The sequence below is a fragment of the Alligator sinensis genome, unplaced genomic scaffold, assembly GCF_000455745.1.
Source record: "Alligator sinensis unplaced genomic scaffold, ASM45574v1 scaffold889_1, whole genome shotgun sequence".
Classification (NCBI taxonomy): Eukaryota; Metazoa; Chordata; order Crocodylia; family Alligatoridae; genus Alligator; species Alligator sinensis.
This window is the reverse complement of record NW_005842361.1, coordinates 359,297-374,224: the sequence shown is the minus strand read 5'-3', so window position 1 is coordinate 374,224 and position 14,928 is coordinate 359,297. Positions and strand designations below refer to the sequence as shown.

Below are 14,928 nucleotides of genomic sequence, written 5' to 3'. Positions count from 1 at the left end.
AGGTACTAAACATAATACACAGTAACTGCAGCACATTAATGCATGTATAGATGTACCCAGTGAGATTCATTATTCTGCACTTGTTTGGTTGCTTAAAAATAACAAGGTAGTTGATCCAGTGTCTCAATTTCCTAGTCCAACGTCTGCAGCTTTGTTGCTATTTCTATCCTTCATATGAAGAAGAATATGGCCAGCACACACTAAAAACTCTCATAATACTGTATAAGTAGCAGGAAGATTATTCTTAATTTATAAGTTACATGTTTTGATTTTCATTAGAGATGTATATATAATAGCCTGCCTGTTAACAAACTGGTGCCAATGAACCTTAAAGAATAAAATTGCTTTCTCCTCCTTAAACAAAATATTACAATTACTAAGCTTTGATTATGAAATACTATTTTTTCTGAAGATTCACCTCTCTAAAAAGGATTTCACCTTTTCAGCTCTGTCCAGGAGAAAATCAATACCATTACACATGAGAAAGAGAGAAAGGGAATCTCCCTTGATCAGTCCCAGTTTTTCAAGTACCACAAAGAGAAAAGAGAGAAAGGTGGAAATTTCTACTATTTTTCTGTTCTTGAAGCAGAAAACTCAAAGGAAATGTAAAAGCTGTAACTCGTGAACTTATTTAGGCATCTTAGAGATGTGACTGATAGTTTTCTCAGTGGCAGCTAGCCCTAAAGCTGATCAACTTTGAACTTCCTTTCAGTTCCTTTGTGGAGTGTGGGGGGAGGAGGGTCAATAAATTAACAAATCAATACTAAGCTTGTGCACTGTAAAGTCTAGCATATTCAGTCTTTTCCATAATGGATTAGGGTCAAACATAGTGTATTATTTTTATTAAAAACAAAATTTACCTTGGAACATTGAATCAGCAAGTCAAAACATCTGTCATCAGAGCTGACAGTTACTTTAATAATTATTTTAGTTAAAGGTCCCCCCAGGCTATGGATTACTTGCAAGTTGATATAGAATTGCCAGCAAGAATAATGGGAGGAGAACGGTGAAGGAAAAGCAGGAAGGTTCTCCACATATGAGAATCAGCTGCAACAGAAACATAACAGGTAATTTTGTCCCATGATGGCAAAATTAATTTTGCCCACTGATGGCAGTCATGGCTGAGGTGGGGGTGGCAGCTATAGTGAGTCTTGCATGACCTCTAAATCAGTGCCTGGGGCTGGTCCACCCTGGATTACCGGAGATGCTGGTTTTTCTACTGGGCTACAAGAGAAATGAGCAACACTTAGAACAGTACTTCATTAATCATGAGCTGAGCTGACATTATGCCTTTCGGAAAGAGTCACCAGAACTTCATGAGCTGACATTATGCCTTTTGGAAAGGGGAAAACGCAGTCCTGCACTGCATCCAAAATATTAATGTTGGGAGTTAATTCCTATCAGACTTCTAATTTGGGAGCTGACGAAGTTCAGATGAGCACCCTGGAAGAAGAGGCTTGATTACCAGGAGTTGAAAATTTTCTGAAGAAATGTCTTTTCAGAGGAAAATGCCTTTTCACCTACATGGCAATTTGCACTAAAAAAGTCCAATTTGCATTGGGGAAAAAGCAAAAAATATTTGCCTTTTAAAACAAAAATCATTGGCTTTTGGTTGCATAAAGGAACCTGAAAAAAATCTTGCTTTGAAAAAAAAAGAGAGAAAAGTATCCAAGAAAGAAAAAGAAAAGTACATGTTTTAAAAATCCCAATGAAAGAAAATCCCTTTTTCAAGTCAGCTGTATGGGTTTCTCCGAGAGAGAAAGAGATGACAAAAAAGGAGAGAAATGGCCTACCAGGAGCCAGGAGAAGGTTCTCTGGAGAATATAAGAACTATTCTTGTAAGAATGAGGCTTTTAGGGGGACATTGAGTTAACTGCACATAAGGAATGCACACCTAGAGACTTTAATCCGAATTGGCACCAGTGCGGAAGACTGGAACCCCTCCAACAAATCCCACCCCCATTGTAGGTAATGGGTGTTCACGGGTGAGTCTACAGCAAGATCTCACTCTCTCTTTTATCATTCTTTCCTTGCTCCTTGCTTCATCTCTATTCTGCAGTTACCTTTTTTTGAATTCTACTTACAGTGAAAAATCCCTTGTGCATTAGATATTAAAGAATTTGACTAGACAGTCAGAAAAAGGCACACAGTATATCAAAGAACTTAGGAATAAAGATGTATAAATGAAACAAAAATTGCTATCAAAACATTGAATCTCATTTGCCTGTTGAACTACAGCTAGTTCCCACCCAAGCCCGTGCAATATCATCTACAACAATGAGACACTGTTACACACAGAAACATTCTGCCTGGTATTATGCTACATTTGCATGCACCGAAGAATTCCAATTTTCATTACGTTCTGCTATTTGGTAAATGGGATTTTAATGTGTTTAACAGTTTTCAGTATTAAACAATTACTCATTGAAGAAAGCTGCAGTGCATTTTTTTTTGTACTTCAATGCTGTAATTTTTATTCCTCAATGCCATTCTGGTTTCATTAAAATACATAATGCTGGCAGTAATGGGGCACTGGATTCTAAAAATACATGCACAATCTGAGATTTAACATCTAGACCAAATATTTAAGCTGACTGTTACTGTCAGCAGGCAACTGTTGACTTCTAAATACAAATAAGATTAAAAGGGAAGTGAATGTTTTAGGTCGTATCAGCTTAGTTTACTGTCTACTTCGGCAAGCATCTGAAATGCATTGGCTACATGAGGTTTATGAAGTACTGACCTGAACATTCCTCATTTGTCTTGTAGCAGGTGTGATAGACTAAGGGACATTTCACTACTTTTCCTTTCTCATCCTCTTCCATTAGAGTTGGGAGTGATTCTACATGAGGTAGCAAGTTTTCCATTCTCTTTATTGCCATGTCTATCAGGTTCCCCAGTGTCTATCTGCATCAGTCAAATTGCCAAAGGCTAAGTTCATCCCTACTTGCCTTGTTGGAGCAGTCTCATGTTGGATTTAACATGATACTAGACAACTGTTCAATTCTTCCATTTTACAATAGTGCTTCAGTGTATACTAAAGTAGCATTAGTTTTAATGATGCCACCAGTTATAGTAGAATTCCCCAGTTGAAAGAGAATCAGTGATGGCTTTCAAACTGTCCATTGCATTTTTACCTCTGCTGAGTGATGTTTTGTTTAGATAATGATCTAAGGAAGCCTTCTACTCTGGAGATAGAGCAATAATACACAAGTCATTCACAATCAAATGTTATTGCTTAATTTAGGGTTACAATATTAGTACATGAATAGGAAGTGCCTTCAAATAATTATACTGAAGCTTATAAGATTTCTAATGTTTATTGCCATTACATCAGGATAAAAAGATATAAATGGAAAGGGGAATGATCTTGAAGACTCATGACACTTGGGTTCAATTCTCAGTGCTGTGACTGACTCTGCATAATTTTGATCAACAAACCATCCTGCTATGTCTCATGAGAAAATCTAATAACCCTCAAGTATTTACTGGCTGGAGAGGGTCCTCTGGACCTCTACCAGACTCACAAGGAATACAGTCACTCATATGACCTGCTTGTTTCACACTAGGGACAATATGATCTCTCTGGGCACATATGGCTTACCTCAGAACCTATCAACCCTACTTCTTAATCATTTGAGAGAGTTGCTGCTGAATGACACAAAGCATATCCTCTACACAGGGAGCCTTGTCGGGCCAACAAAGAATGCTGAAAATTGGATCAAGTCCTTTGCAAGATAGTAAATATAATTAGGCTAGGTCACTGTGCCTAAAGCACTTTACTATAATGATGCAGAATCTGAAAAAAAAAATAGAACTAGGGGTACACTGAAAATCAGCAAAATGGATAGGACATAATGGGCAGGAAAGCACTGTCTTAATTAGACTGTATGGTCTTGGTAAAGAGACCACAGGTGAAATCATGGCCTCAATGACAAAACTTATTTTTAACTTGGCTATGATTTTCACACCATGTCTTCCTCTGTAGTGAGCAGCACTGAGCACACAGATGACACTCAATAAACAGTATTAATCAAAAAATCAAAGTCTTGAGTGTCTTAAAGACTTTTCATAGTATTGATGATGTTATATACACATACAGAAAAGTATTTCAAACAACACAATAGGATGGGCCACAATTTTACCAGCTCTTGCTCTTTGTGAAGCAGCAACTAGGGATATTCTGTTCTTGGCCTTTCAAGGAAAGGTTACAAGTGTGGCAGAAACTTAAAGCCATTTTTAGCTAACAGTATTATGCATAGAAAACACATTCCAAAATTATCCTTACAGGGACCTACAGTTCTGGCCACAAACCCAGCATAACTGGAGGGAAACTATCACAAACCTGCAAAGCACTGATTACAGATCTTCATTCTGATCCACATACTTTTTTGGGTGAGTTTCTTTAAGACTATTTCTCAACAGGCCAGTTTCCTTGTAACTCTCAAGGGTCTAGACTGCTATTTACCAGAGAGCTGAGGGGAGGCTCTGTTGGAGAGTGGATAAAGCACTCCACTGGTTTGGATAGAGCATTCAGGAATGTAGGTTCTCAGCCCTGCCACTGACTCACCAAGTGACCCCAGGCAAGTTTCTTCTCTTTTCTATGGTCTGAATTTACCATCCACAAAAATGAGGGTTAACAATAATGAGGCTTTGTAAAGAGCTTTGAAGTCTAATGATAAAAAAGTTCTATATAATAGCTAGGTATTATCTTTATGTCTATACCTTAAATTTATAGTTTGGGCTGTGTGTATGGGCTCATAAAGTGTATCTTGCATATTTGATCAGCATGTGTACTGCTTAGGGATAAATATATATATATTTTGAACATTAAGAGGGGTTCTCCTTAGTTCATGTGAGCTGTAGGATATCAAAAGGAGAGAGGAAAAGGAAAATTTTCAAATAAATTATTTGAAAGTTTATAGGAAAAATACAAGAGAGTTTAAGTGGAGACTGGTCCAAATTAAGACCTTCTTTGGATCTGACCTTCTTTGATATTTGTTGAAGTTTGGATTTGGATCTAAACCTGCTGAAGGGTTCTTTCTTTACTTGTAGGTCAGGGCTGTCCAACCGCAAAATGAACAGGAACTGAACGCCATGCAGACCACACTAACAAGGGTCACATGCCCAAAGGCCACAGCAAATCAAGCCATGGGCCCCATAGGCTGCATGAACAACTTCCTCCACTGCCCGATGCACCACACCTCCCCCTCCCTCCCCCCGGTGCACTGTGTCCAGCTATGCTGTGTCTCCCCCTCTTCTTTTGCCCCCATTGCACTAAGGTCCTCTAGCCTGATGTAGGGCTAGGCAGTGAAAGCCAGAGGGAGATGGATAAGCTCAGAGACTGGCTGCTATTGCAGCTGGAGCCATGGAGTGGCAGCTAGGCAAGAGTCCAGGGGCCACAACTTTACCCATTGTGGGCTGCATGCAGCTTGCTGGCTGCTACTTGGACAGCCCTGTTGTAGGTCATGGTAAAAGGCCAGATGCAAACATAACTGAGTTTAGAAAAGTTTAATTCTAGAGCCAGTTTTTGCAACTTGGCCAGTTCTCAAATTGGAAGGAGCAAAATACAGAAGTACTATAAAGTAGTAAAGCAGGTGAAAGGAAAAGAAAAGATAAAAAAACAAGCCAAGCTCTTTAAGAGAAAAACACAAGTGAACGCCAACAAAAAGGTTCATGTCAGCAAGCTGCAGGTGCTCAGTGACCTATATTTCAGCTTCTATTCATTGGGATCTATGTTTAATTCTCTAAGAACTCAAAATAATTGCTGCATTAATTTACAACACCCTGCACAGAAACAAAATCTATCTCTATGATCTCAAATTGTTTACCATGTTTCAGCCTGCTGTCACTTAAAATTATTATACTTTAGAGACCTAAAAATGATTTGAAATGAAGTCCTGAATATGTGAGCTGATGCTTCCAGATACTTCATCTAGGAATATATTCTGAAGGAACAGAGCAAGACAGAGGTGCGGGTATTTCTCCTTCAGATGTTATTTTACTCTTGGAGAGTAATTACAGGAGTGCTATCAGCTTCCTCCATTCAAAACTGTTTTAGAGATTGAAGTGACTGATTTGTAAGTTAGGTACTTTTCAGGTGTTCTACCTCATGGCCATGTCCAGACAAGCATGGCCATGCGGTATGTGGCACTGCAGACATGTCTGTGGCACCACATGCCACACATTGAGTTGTTCTCTGCTCTGCGAGGGAGCAGTATGGAGGGTTTTTTTTGACCCTTGGATATCCAGGGGTCAAAACCTCCCCGCTGAAAATAAAAGTGGAATGGTCCATGTGGTGGCAGCGTGCGCTGCCCAAAGCCAGAGCCTGGCAGGCCAGAGCCTCACTCCACTGCCGGCTGCGGTCCAAGTGGCAGAAGCGATGCAGCTACAGCCCCAGGAGGACCCCAGATAACGCTTCTGGGGCCAGGACAGTGCTCTCCCCAGCTTCCCCTACCACAGCCAGGGTAACTTGCTGTGTGCCAAAGCATGCATGGCATGGGCCTTCCCTGGGACAACTATCAGTGGCACAAGGTGTGTCACTGATAGTTGTCCCTGGGGAACCAAATGTCCACGCACATCTGGACACAGCCCATGAGTGCAAAGCTGCAATGTAACATAATCAGGAACTAATCCCATTACTATATTTTACAAATAAGATTCATGTAGCTGAGAAAAAATGTATAAATATTACAAGAAAGGCTTTTTGGTCTTCCTCGACTGTCCACTAAAGCACTGGGAGAAATTTCAAATCCAATGTTAGCATTAGAAACTGAACCACATACTTCTGTAGGCATTATAGGCTATCCATCACAGCCTCCTAGATGAGCAGTTGGCAAACTTTTCAGACCATGTGCCAGAATGACCCAGTGTGGATCAGAGGCAGATGGGCACTAGGACCCATCTGCTGCTGCCGCTCCCAACCACAGCACAGGGAAAGTCCTAGCTACTGGCACTTCTTACTGTTGTGCCATGAAAGAAGTCCCCAACACCAAATGCCACTAAAGCCTAACATTGATGGGCTGGATCCAACAGTCTGCAGCTCAACTTGTGTGCCATAGGTTGTCAACCCCAACCCAGATGAGAGAGCTACTGTGCCAGCTCTTATAAATATCCTTATAAAAATACACCATTGATTTCATACTAAAACTTTAGAAGACTTCAAATGAAACCAATGATTTTAAGAAGTCCAGACAGTAGACTAATCTGACATAAATCCAGGGAAAGGTTTGGGATTGCCTACTTTTGTATGCCATGCTTATTTAAAAAAATCACAAATGTAGTTCCCAAATCTACCTGTAGATGGCATTCATCCCATGGCTGTACGTGGCTCTTATTAGAAGCCTCTTTACATTTGCCAGCACGGTCATGAATTCCCTTTTGCTGACTGGAATGTCAGTACCATACACGGTAAATGAGTCTGGTTTCAGAACAATTTCTTCTGTGTGCTCCTCAAATGGCTGCAGGTGAATCCCATCTGTTGGAGTGCTGATTCTAAAGCCACTTCCCTAGAGATAGATATTAGGGATTCAGTTAAATATAAAAGGGGTAGAAAAGATGCTGTATCATTGTAGACATTTAGGGACAGATTCTATTCCATCTATTGGGCATCTAAATGGAAAAAGACACCCAAGTGCTATTCTATTCCTCCCTGTTCAAGTCCCTGAAAATCCATTAATGCATATACTTTTGTAACACTGTAATCTTACCTTTGCAACTGAGTCACAAAAAAGAAGCAAGGATGGGAAGGATGCACAGATTTTTTGTATTAACATATTTCAGGGTGAAATAGGATTGACTTTAGGCACTAAAGTCCAGTTACACTTCTAATAAATAGAACTGAATCTGACCCCTAGTGCAAAGGGTTACTGATCAGTATATAAGGACACTACATACCAGGAATGCCACAGACTGGTTATCCATTGCTCTTAAAAGGAGTGCATCATTCATTTGATACTAAGACTTTAGAAGACTTTGACCAGCATGGCTACAACCTATACCCATCATATGAAACAAATAATTTGAAGAATTATAGGTGATAGAATAAACTGACAAAAATCGAGGGAATGGTTTGGGAACAGCTTATAGTCATCTTATAGTCAGTATAAGCAAAACCCCAATGAGCTAACAGGTATCCATCCAGCTGCATGCCTTAGCATGGGGATCAGAAAATACAACTAAATTCATTGAAGCACAGTCTCCAGGACAATAATAATACTACAGCTGTCTAAGGTATGATACTAGTTTAAAGAATTTACTTCCTATTTCAATCAGCCAATTCTACCAGTTCTTCATTTGTCTAGCTTATCATTGTAAATATAATCTGACAGTACTTTTTAATATCAGAAAAGGCTCCTATAGATATGTATTAGGTATATAAGATATGGTCCTTATTTGATGCTGCAAAAATTGTCTGCAGACACATCTTTGAATAACAGTGATACCTGATCAGTTTTAGATGCCACAAGCCTTAACTAGTCATGTAAAGAGGTGGATTAAAGTTAATCATCAGAAATGGAAATACTCTACCTCTATTATGACATCAGAGTGAAGTATTGTTTGAAGTGGTTCTTCCTGCCCTGAGAGGCTATAGGAAATGGTAAATTTCAGATGCCCACCAGCAGCTGTTATCTAAAATAAAGCAGAATGATGCTCATTACATGACAGGGCACATGCCTTTAGCCATTTGGGGCTATTGTTTTTTTATGGCAATATTGCCTGAAAACAGAGTGCCAACAAAGTGAAAGGAGATTCAGATCACATGAGTTCTCAAACAGAAAGCCATAATGACCCATGGTGTGCGAAGCAGGCTGTATTCAATTTGGATTCGGGCTGCTTCAGGGGATGTTGATTCGAGTCACTGTCTTGATTCGATTCAGCCAAATCCGAATCTGAAGATTTGATGCGGATTCGGAGAATCAGCGGAGAATCAGCGGTTCGGCCATAGACACAGCTTTAAATATTTTTTCTGCATACCTCAAGGTACCAGGCACACCTCGTGAACATGGAGATGGTGGGGCAGCCAAAGCGTCCCACAGGAGCGCAAGGATATACTTCAGGTCCACTTCTGTAGAGTGCACGGGGGACCACCCTCCTACCCCGCGCCCCCACCCCTGGGTCAGCGATTGGTCATGGGGAGGCCCCGGGTTCCCCCACTCGACCCAGGAGTAACCAGTCACTGAGCCGGGGGGCGAAGTCCCCTGCACATTCTGCGGCGCACCCGGAAGTGGACCAGAACTGCTTCTGGTCCACTTCTGGGTCTGCCACCAAGCACGCTGGGGACCCCCCTGCACTCCTATGGGATGCTCCATCCATCCCAGCATCTCAGTGTTCACAAGCCACCTGGTACCTCCAGGTATGTAGAAAAAACATTTAAAGCTGTGTCTACGTCTGAATCATCGAAACTCCAAATCGATTCGGAGGGTTCCGATTTGATTTGGAGAGATTAAAGGGTCTCCTGATTTGATTTGGATTTGGAGGTTTGGGTGCCGAATCGGGCTGAATCTCTGCCAAATTGAATCAGTGACCGGAGCTTTGCATAGCCTTAATAATGACCCATTCCCTCCCTTCCCCAACCATCAGCAAACTCACTCTCACCTCTCAGTATTTTCTTCAATGACAGACTAAGCTTCCAAATTTGACATGTAATAAAACATGAGCAGCAGCACATCCTAAGAACCAGCTTTCAAATCTCTACTAATATATTTTCCCTTCAATGCAAAAGGGAACATAAGTTTAAAACGTATTTAAGTATTTTTGGTTTGCACTTTTCTGAACCAACCAACCAATCTATAACAGAGCCAGCACCCCTCTTCCAATAATTAAATACATCCATAAAAAAGTTATCATAAAGGAAAGCAGCCTAGCAAGTTTTTCCTTAGTATGAATTGTAACTTAAAACAGAGGAAAATAATAATTTGTCCTCATACAGTCAACCAAATTTTGTTGAAAAGAATGCTACAGTCCTTTCTCGCAGGCTGCCTCACCCTCCATAATAAGAGGCTAATAACCTCAGGCCATCTCATGTCATTCTAGTATATTTTTCTAGGATCTTTTAGCACCCAAATTCAGGGCACTGACAATAATCTTCCCATGAAAAATTACAAAGCATAGATCATTTTTAGGACAGGAATAAAAAATGCAGTCAGTGGGTGGAATTCACTGCCAATACAGCAGTTTTGCTTTCTTTACTTTACTGAAAAACTGTAAATAAAATAGGTTTTTTTAAATATCTAAAACAGTCTGCTCTGTATGCCAGTGAAACAAGAGCCTCCTCTCAGCAATGATCATTATCCACATCAGTGGGCTCTCTCTGTCCTTCCAATCTATATTGCTGACCACAAAGCAGTCTCAAGAGTACTCTTGTAGGGAGAATAATCCGATTATTCCCAAGGCCGATCCAAGGGAATAATATGCTGTCGTTTATCATTCATCATACTGGATATTTTGCACACATGTAACAGAAAGCAGTAAATACAGAGGACTTTCATTATATGTTGTTGTGTGCTGAATCTAAATTAAGGGGGTGGGGGAGGGGGAAACGTGAAGCCCATTCAGCCCATGAGCAGCAGCCCATGAGCAGCAGCAATCTACTCATTTTGGAGCATGTATGAAAATATAAAAATCAGTACTGAGGCTATAATTACCACAGGAAAATTGCAAGTAGCTTCCAGAATCTGCTCTAAATAGCAACCAAAAGTTTGGATGAGTAGGCAAATATATTCATACCTGTTAGGTCTAAAAAACTGCCTATGACCTCTGGGCAAGCCACACCAAAAAAAGAAAAGGCTTGTAGTGTGTTAGCATACCAGACGGCAACGAAACATATAAAACGGTGAGTAACTGGCAAAGCAGGAGTATAACAGGAAGAGATTTTAGTATGTATGTAACAGTGGAGTGGTTAATAATGCACGTAACTGAAACCTCACAGTTATCACTTGAATATGCCTTTGTTTTGAAATGTGCTAGCTTTCCTCTCTGGCCATTTACATTTAAGACACAACTTAAGTTGAAGATCATAACAAATTTAGGAGTTTCATCGTTACCCAATGTCAACCATTTTTACTTAGGAGGTACAGTTAGTTTTTATTATTATCAATATTTAGATTTTTTTAAAGCACCCATTGTTGCAGCATCTGGGCAATTTCAAATTTCATTCCATAAAATACTCACTTTGATACTATTTAAATTCATGAACTGTCACCCTGCCAAGTTGGCTAATCAATGTGCTGCATAAACAAATATGCCTTGCTTAGTGCCCTACAGAAGAAACGAGAGAGATCTCAATTGAGAATCACTTAAGAGTGATCTTTTCCTATTAAGATCCAGGTATTGTCAGCAAGAGAAGTCCAGCACATCTCAACTTCTTCAAAAGAAATTTGGGTGATAGAGAATCTTTTTCATATCTGCATACTAGATCCTAGTTGATTAGTGATGCGTAGGGGGTGCACATGGGTGCATATACACCCCCTGAGATTGGCTGCCACCATTGCTAACAGTGGCATCTGTGGGCAGTCGCTGCTCACCACTTGGCGCTCTCCTTCCCCCCCCACCTCCTCCCCATCGCCAACATCATTGCAGCCGCCTGCAGGTGGTCCCCACTCATTGCCAACACACCCCTGCCACCACCACTGCTGCCTGTGGGCAGTCGCCATGCCCCTCCAGCCTCAGGAGGCATGGTGCGTTCATGTCCTAGTTTTAAAAATTTTGTTAGCAGTAATTTTAATTGAATGTGAAAATGAACAGAAAGGCAGACAGAAACACAGAGCACTAATAAAAATTATATATCTATCACCAGTCAGTGCTCAGGGCAGGAAGGGAGCAGGGCCAGGTTCCAGTGACTGATCCTGGTGCATAGTGCTCAATCTGGCCTGTGGACCAGGTCAGCATCACTTATCTAGCCCGTGGGGCCAAAAGGTTGAGCACTGCTGACTTAAAGCCAAAAAGTAACCTGGTCTTTATAATTACAGACGTGAATGCTTGGCTACAGTGCCAGTAAAATTAAGCATAGATCCTCTTGTACTTCTATAACAACGGCAGGATTAATGGAATTCTAGGTATCCCTGTCATGATATCACTGATAATAGACATGCAAAAGACTCTTAGGGCATTTTGTCCACTCTTTTGCCAATGTGCTCTTGTATTACCTTAAAACATTTCTGAAGTCTTTTTTTCTGTACATAATTAATATGTAAATTCACTTAATGTAATTTCATTTTTTTCTTTTTTTAAAGTATGACATGCTCTTGGATTAGAATCAAAGAATCACAGAAAATTAGGGTTGGAAGGGACCTCAGGAGGTCATCTAGTTCAGTGGTTCTCAAACATTTTTGTACCAGGACCCATTTGTAAAATATCAATGGACAGTCCTATGCAGTGCCCCTCACTCCCGACCTGCTGCCCCTTGCCCCCAGGCTCCACCCCCCCACAGTGTGTGGGGCATGAGGAGCCCCAAGTAGGCCCCTGCAAGCTGGAATTCTGCCGGCCTGCATGTGTAAAGCTATGGTATCCCATATTTTTTCTCCTTTAAAGGAGAATCCATTTTTTAAGTTAATTGATCCATTTTTAAAGTTTGTTCGGGACCCCTTCATATATTCTTGAGACCCACTTTTGGGTCACAACCGACCGGTTGAGAAACACTGATTTAGTCGAATCCCCTGCTCAAAGTAGGCCCATCCTCAATTAGATAATTCCAGCCAGGGCTTTCTTGAGCCAGGCCTTAAAAACCTCCAAGGATGGAGATTCCACAATCTCTGTAGGTTACCTGTTCCAGTGCTTAACCACCCTCCTAGTGAGAAAGTTTTTCCTAATATCCAACCTAAACCTCTCTTGCTGCAACTTGAGACCAATGCTCCTTGTTCTATCATCTGTCACCACTGAGAATAGTTTAGCTCCATTCTCGTCGGAACCACCCTGCAGGTAGTTAAAAGCTGATATCAAATCCTCTCTCAGACTCTTCTTCTCCAAACTAAATAAGCCCAGATCCCTCAGCCTCTCCTCAGAAGTCATGAGCCCCAGCCCCTGAGCCATTTTCATCACTCTCCACTGGACTCTCTCCAACTTGTCTACATTCTTTCTATAGTGGGAGGCCCAAAACTGGACACAGTACTTCAGATGTGGCCTCACCAATGCAGAATAGAGCAGAATGATTACTTCCCTTGATCTGTTGGCAATACTTCTACTAATGCAGCCAGTATGCTACTAGCCTTCTTGGCAACAAGGGCGACTCATAGCCATCTTATTGTCCACATAACCTCCCAAGTCCTTTTCTGCAGAGCTGCTGCCCAGTCAGTTAGTCCCCAGGGTGTAGCAGTACATGGGATTGTTCCATCTTAAATGCAGGACTTCGCATGCATCTTTGTTGAACCTCATGAGACTTCTTTTGGCCCAATCCTCCAATTTGTCTAGGTCACTCTGAATTCTAGCCCTAACCTCCAGCATATCTACAACATGCCCCAGCTTGGTGTCATCCATGAACTGGCGGAAGGTGCAATCCATCCCAAGTTCCAGATCATTAATGAAGATATTGAACAAAACTGGTCCCAGGACCAACCCCTGGGGCACACCACTTAATACCAACTGCCAGTTATACATGGAGCCATTGATTATTACCCATTAAGCACAACAATCCTGCCAGCTTTCTATACACCTTACAGTCCATTCATCCAACCCATACTTCCTCAGTTTGCTTTTAAGAGACAAATCCAAGGACAGAAATAGGACAGAAATCAAAGCTTCTTAGAGAAAAAACATCTTCCGAGACATCAGTTTTACTACTAAAAGCAGCATAACACTCATTGACAAGGTTTGTATGCTTTCTCTTCTAAATTGCATTTATCACAGTTTTTTACTCCGCATCTGTGAAACCTTCTATGTCTTCCTTGTTAGTTTCCCTAGCCAGCATCAAAGGAAACTTTGTAGGCCTGACCTAAAAGATCTTTTGGTATAAAGATGTGAAAGTGGTACACCCTATATTAAAAATCTCTAATGTTGAATTATACATAAATACATATATACACACACATCCCACTCATACACCTATAATATTATATGAATATATTGTAGATGCACACAAACACAAACACACACATATAAAATTATATATGTATATATAGCTTATAGTCTCACTCTTGTCCCCTGTCCTCATTCTCTGTCCCCTTTCTAGTCTTTCTGAATGCAACCCAAGAGGCAACACTTTTGTGTGCTATCTTTTATTGGATCAACTGTATAGTTGGGAGGGCAGTGGGAGAACTTTTGCGTATCAGGTGCCTTTCTTTGGGTAATTTTATATGAATACAACCCTTCACTTTTAAGTTTTTTTGCATGGTCTTTTTGGAGGTGGAATTTCACAATTTTCTACCCTAGCATTGGATCTTAGTATAAAACCTTGTTGTCGCAGAGCACCTCGGTGCTCTGCTCCTAGAGGGGAGAAACTGCCAGGGAGAGAGACAGAGCCCTGGCAGGTCATAACGAGCCCAGCTGAGTGTTGCCAGGGTAACGAGTCCAGCTGCGGGTTGCCGGGGCAGCTAAGGGGAGCCAGCTGCCTGTAGGAGGCAGGGCCTGGCCCTTATAAAGCCTAGGGCTGAGACCAGGCTGGCAGTTCCCTGCCAGCAACTGGAGAGGCAGGAGCTCCCTTGGCTGAGATATAGCAAGAAGCCTGACTTGCAAGTATAGCTCACTATAGCCCTGAGAGGATTGGGCACTATGGTTTAGCCAGGAAGCTCTAGTTTATGTTCAGGCTTGCATATTACACTGGAGGCTTGGGTGAGGCTGTAGGGGTTGGAGGAGGCCTCATAGGGACCCCAGAGGTGTGGGGCCCCTGAGCGCAACCAGTGGGTTGTGGGCGGGGAACAGACCCCGGGTTGTATACGGGGTACATAGACCCCAGCCCCAGAGTGGGGCAGCATTGAGAAGCCCGAGGCGGGCACG

At 41.5% G+C, this 14,928-nt stretch overlaps 1 protein-coding gene across 1 annotated transcript in view; it reads right to left on the bottom strand.

The window, feature by feature from the left end:
- The window catches only part of LAMA2 (laminin subunit alpha 2), a 559,328-nt gene that overhangs the window by 248,141 nt on the left and 296,259 nt on the right, over positions 1-14,928 (bottom strand). The window contains exons 14-15 of the mRNA XM_006029173.3: positions 8,530-8,631; positions 7,297-7,508 (exon numbers count right to left, since the gene is read on the bottom strand). Coding sequence (XP_006029235.2) covers positions 7,297-7,508; positions 8,530-8,631 — 314 coding nt within the window. The remainder of the gene's footprint in view (positions 1-7,296; positions 7,509-8,529; positions 8,632-14,928) is intronic.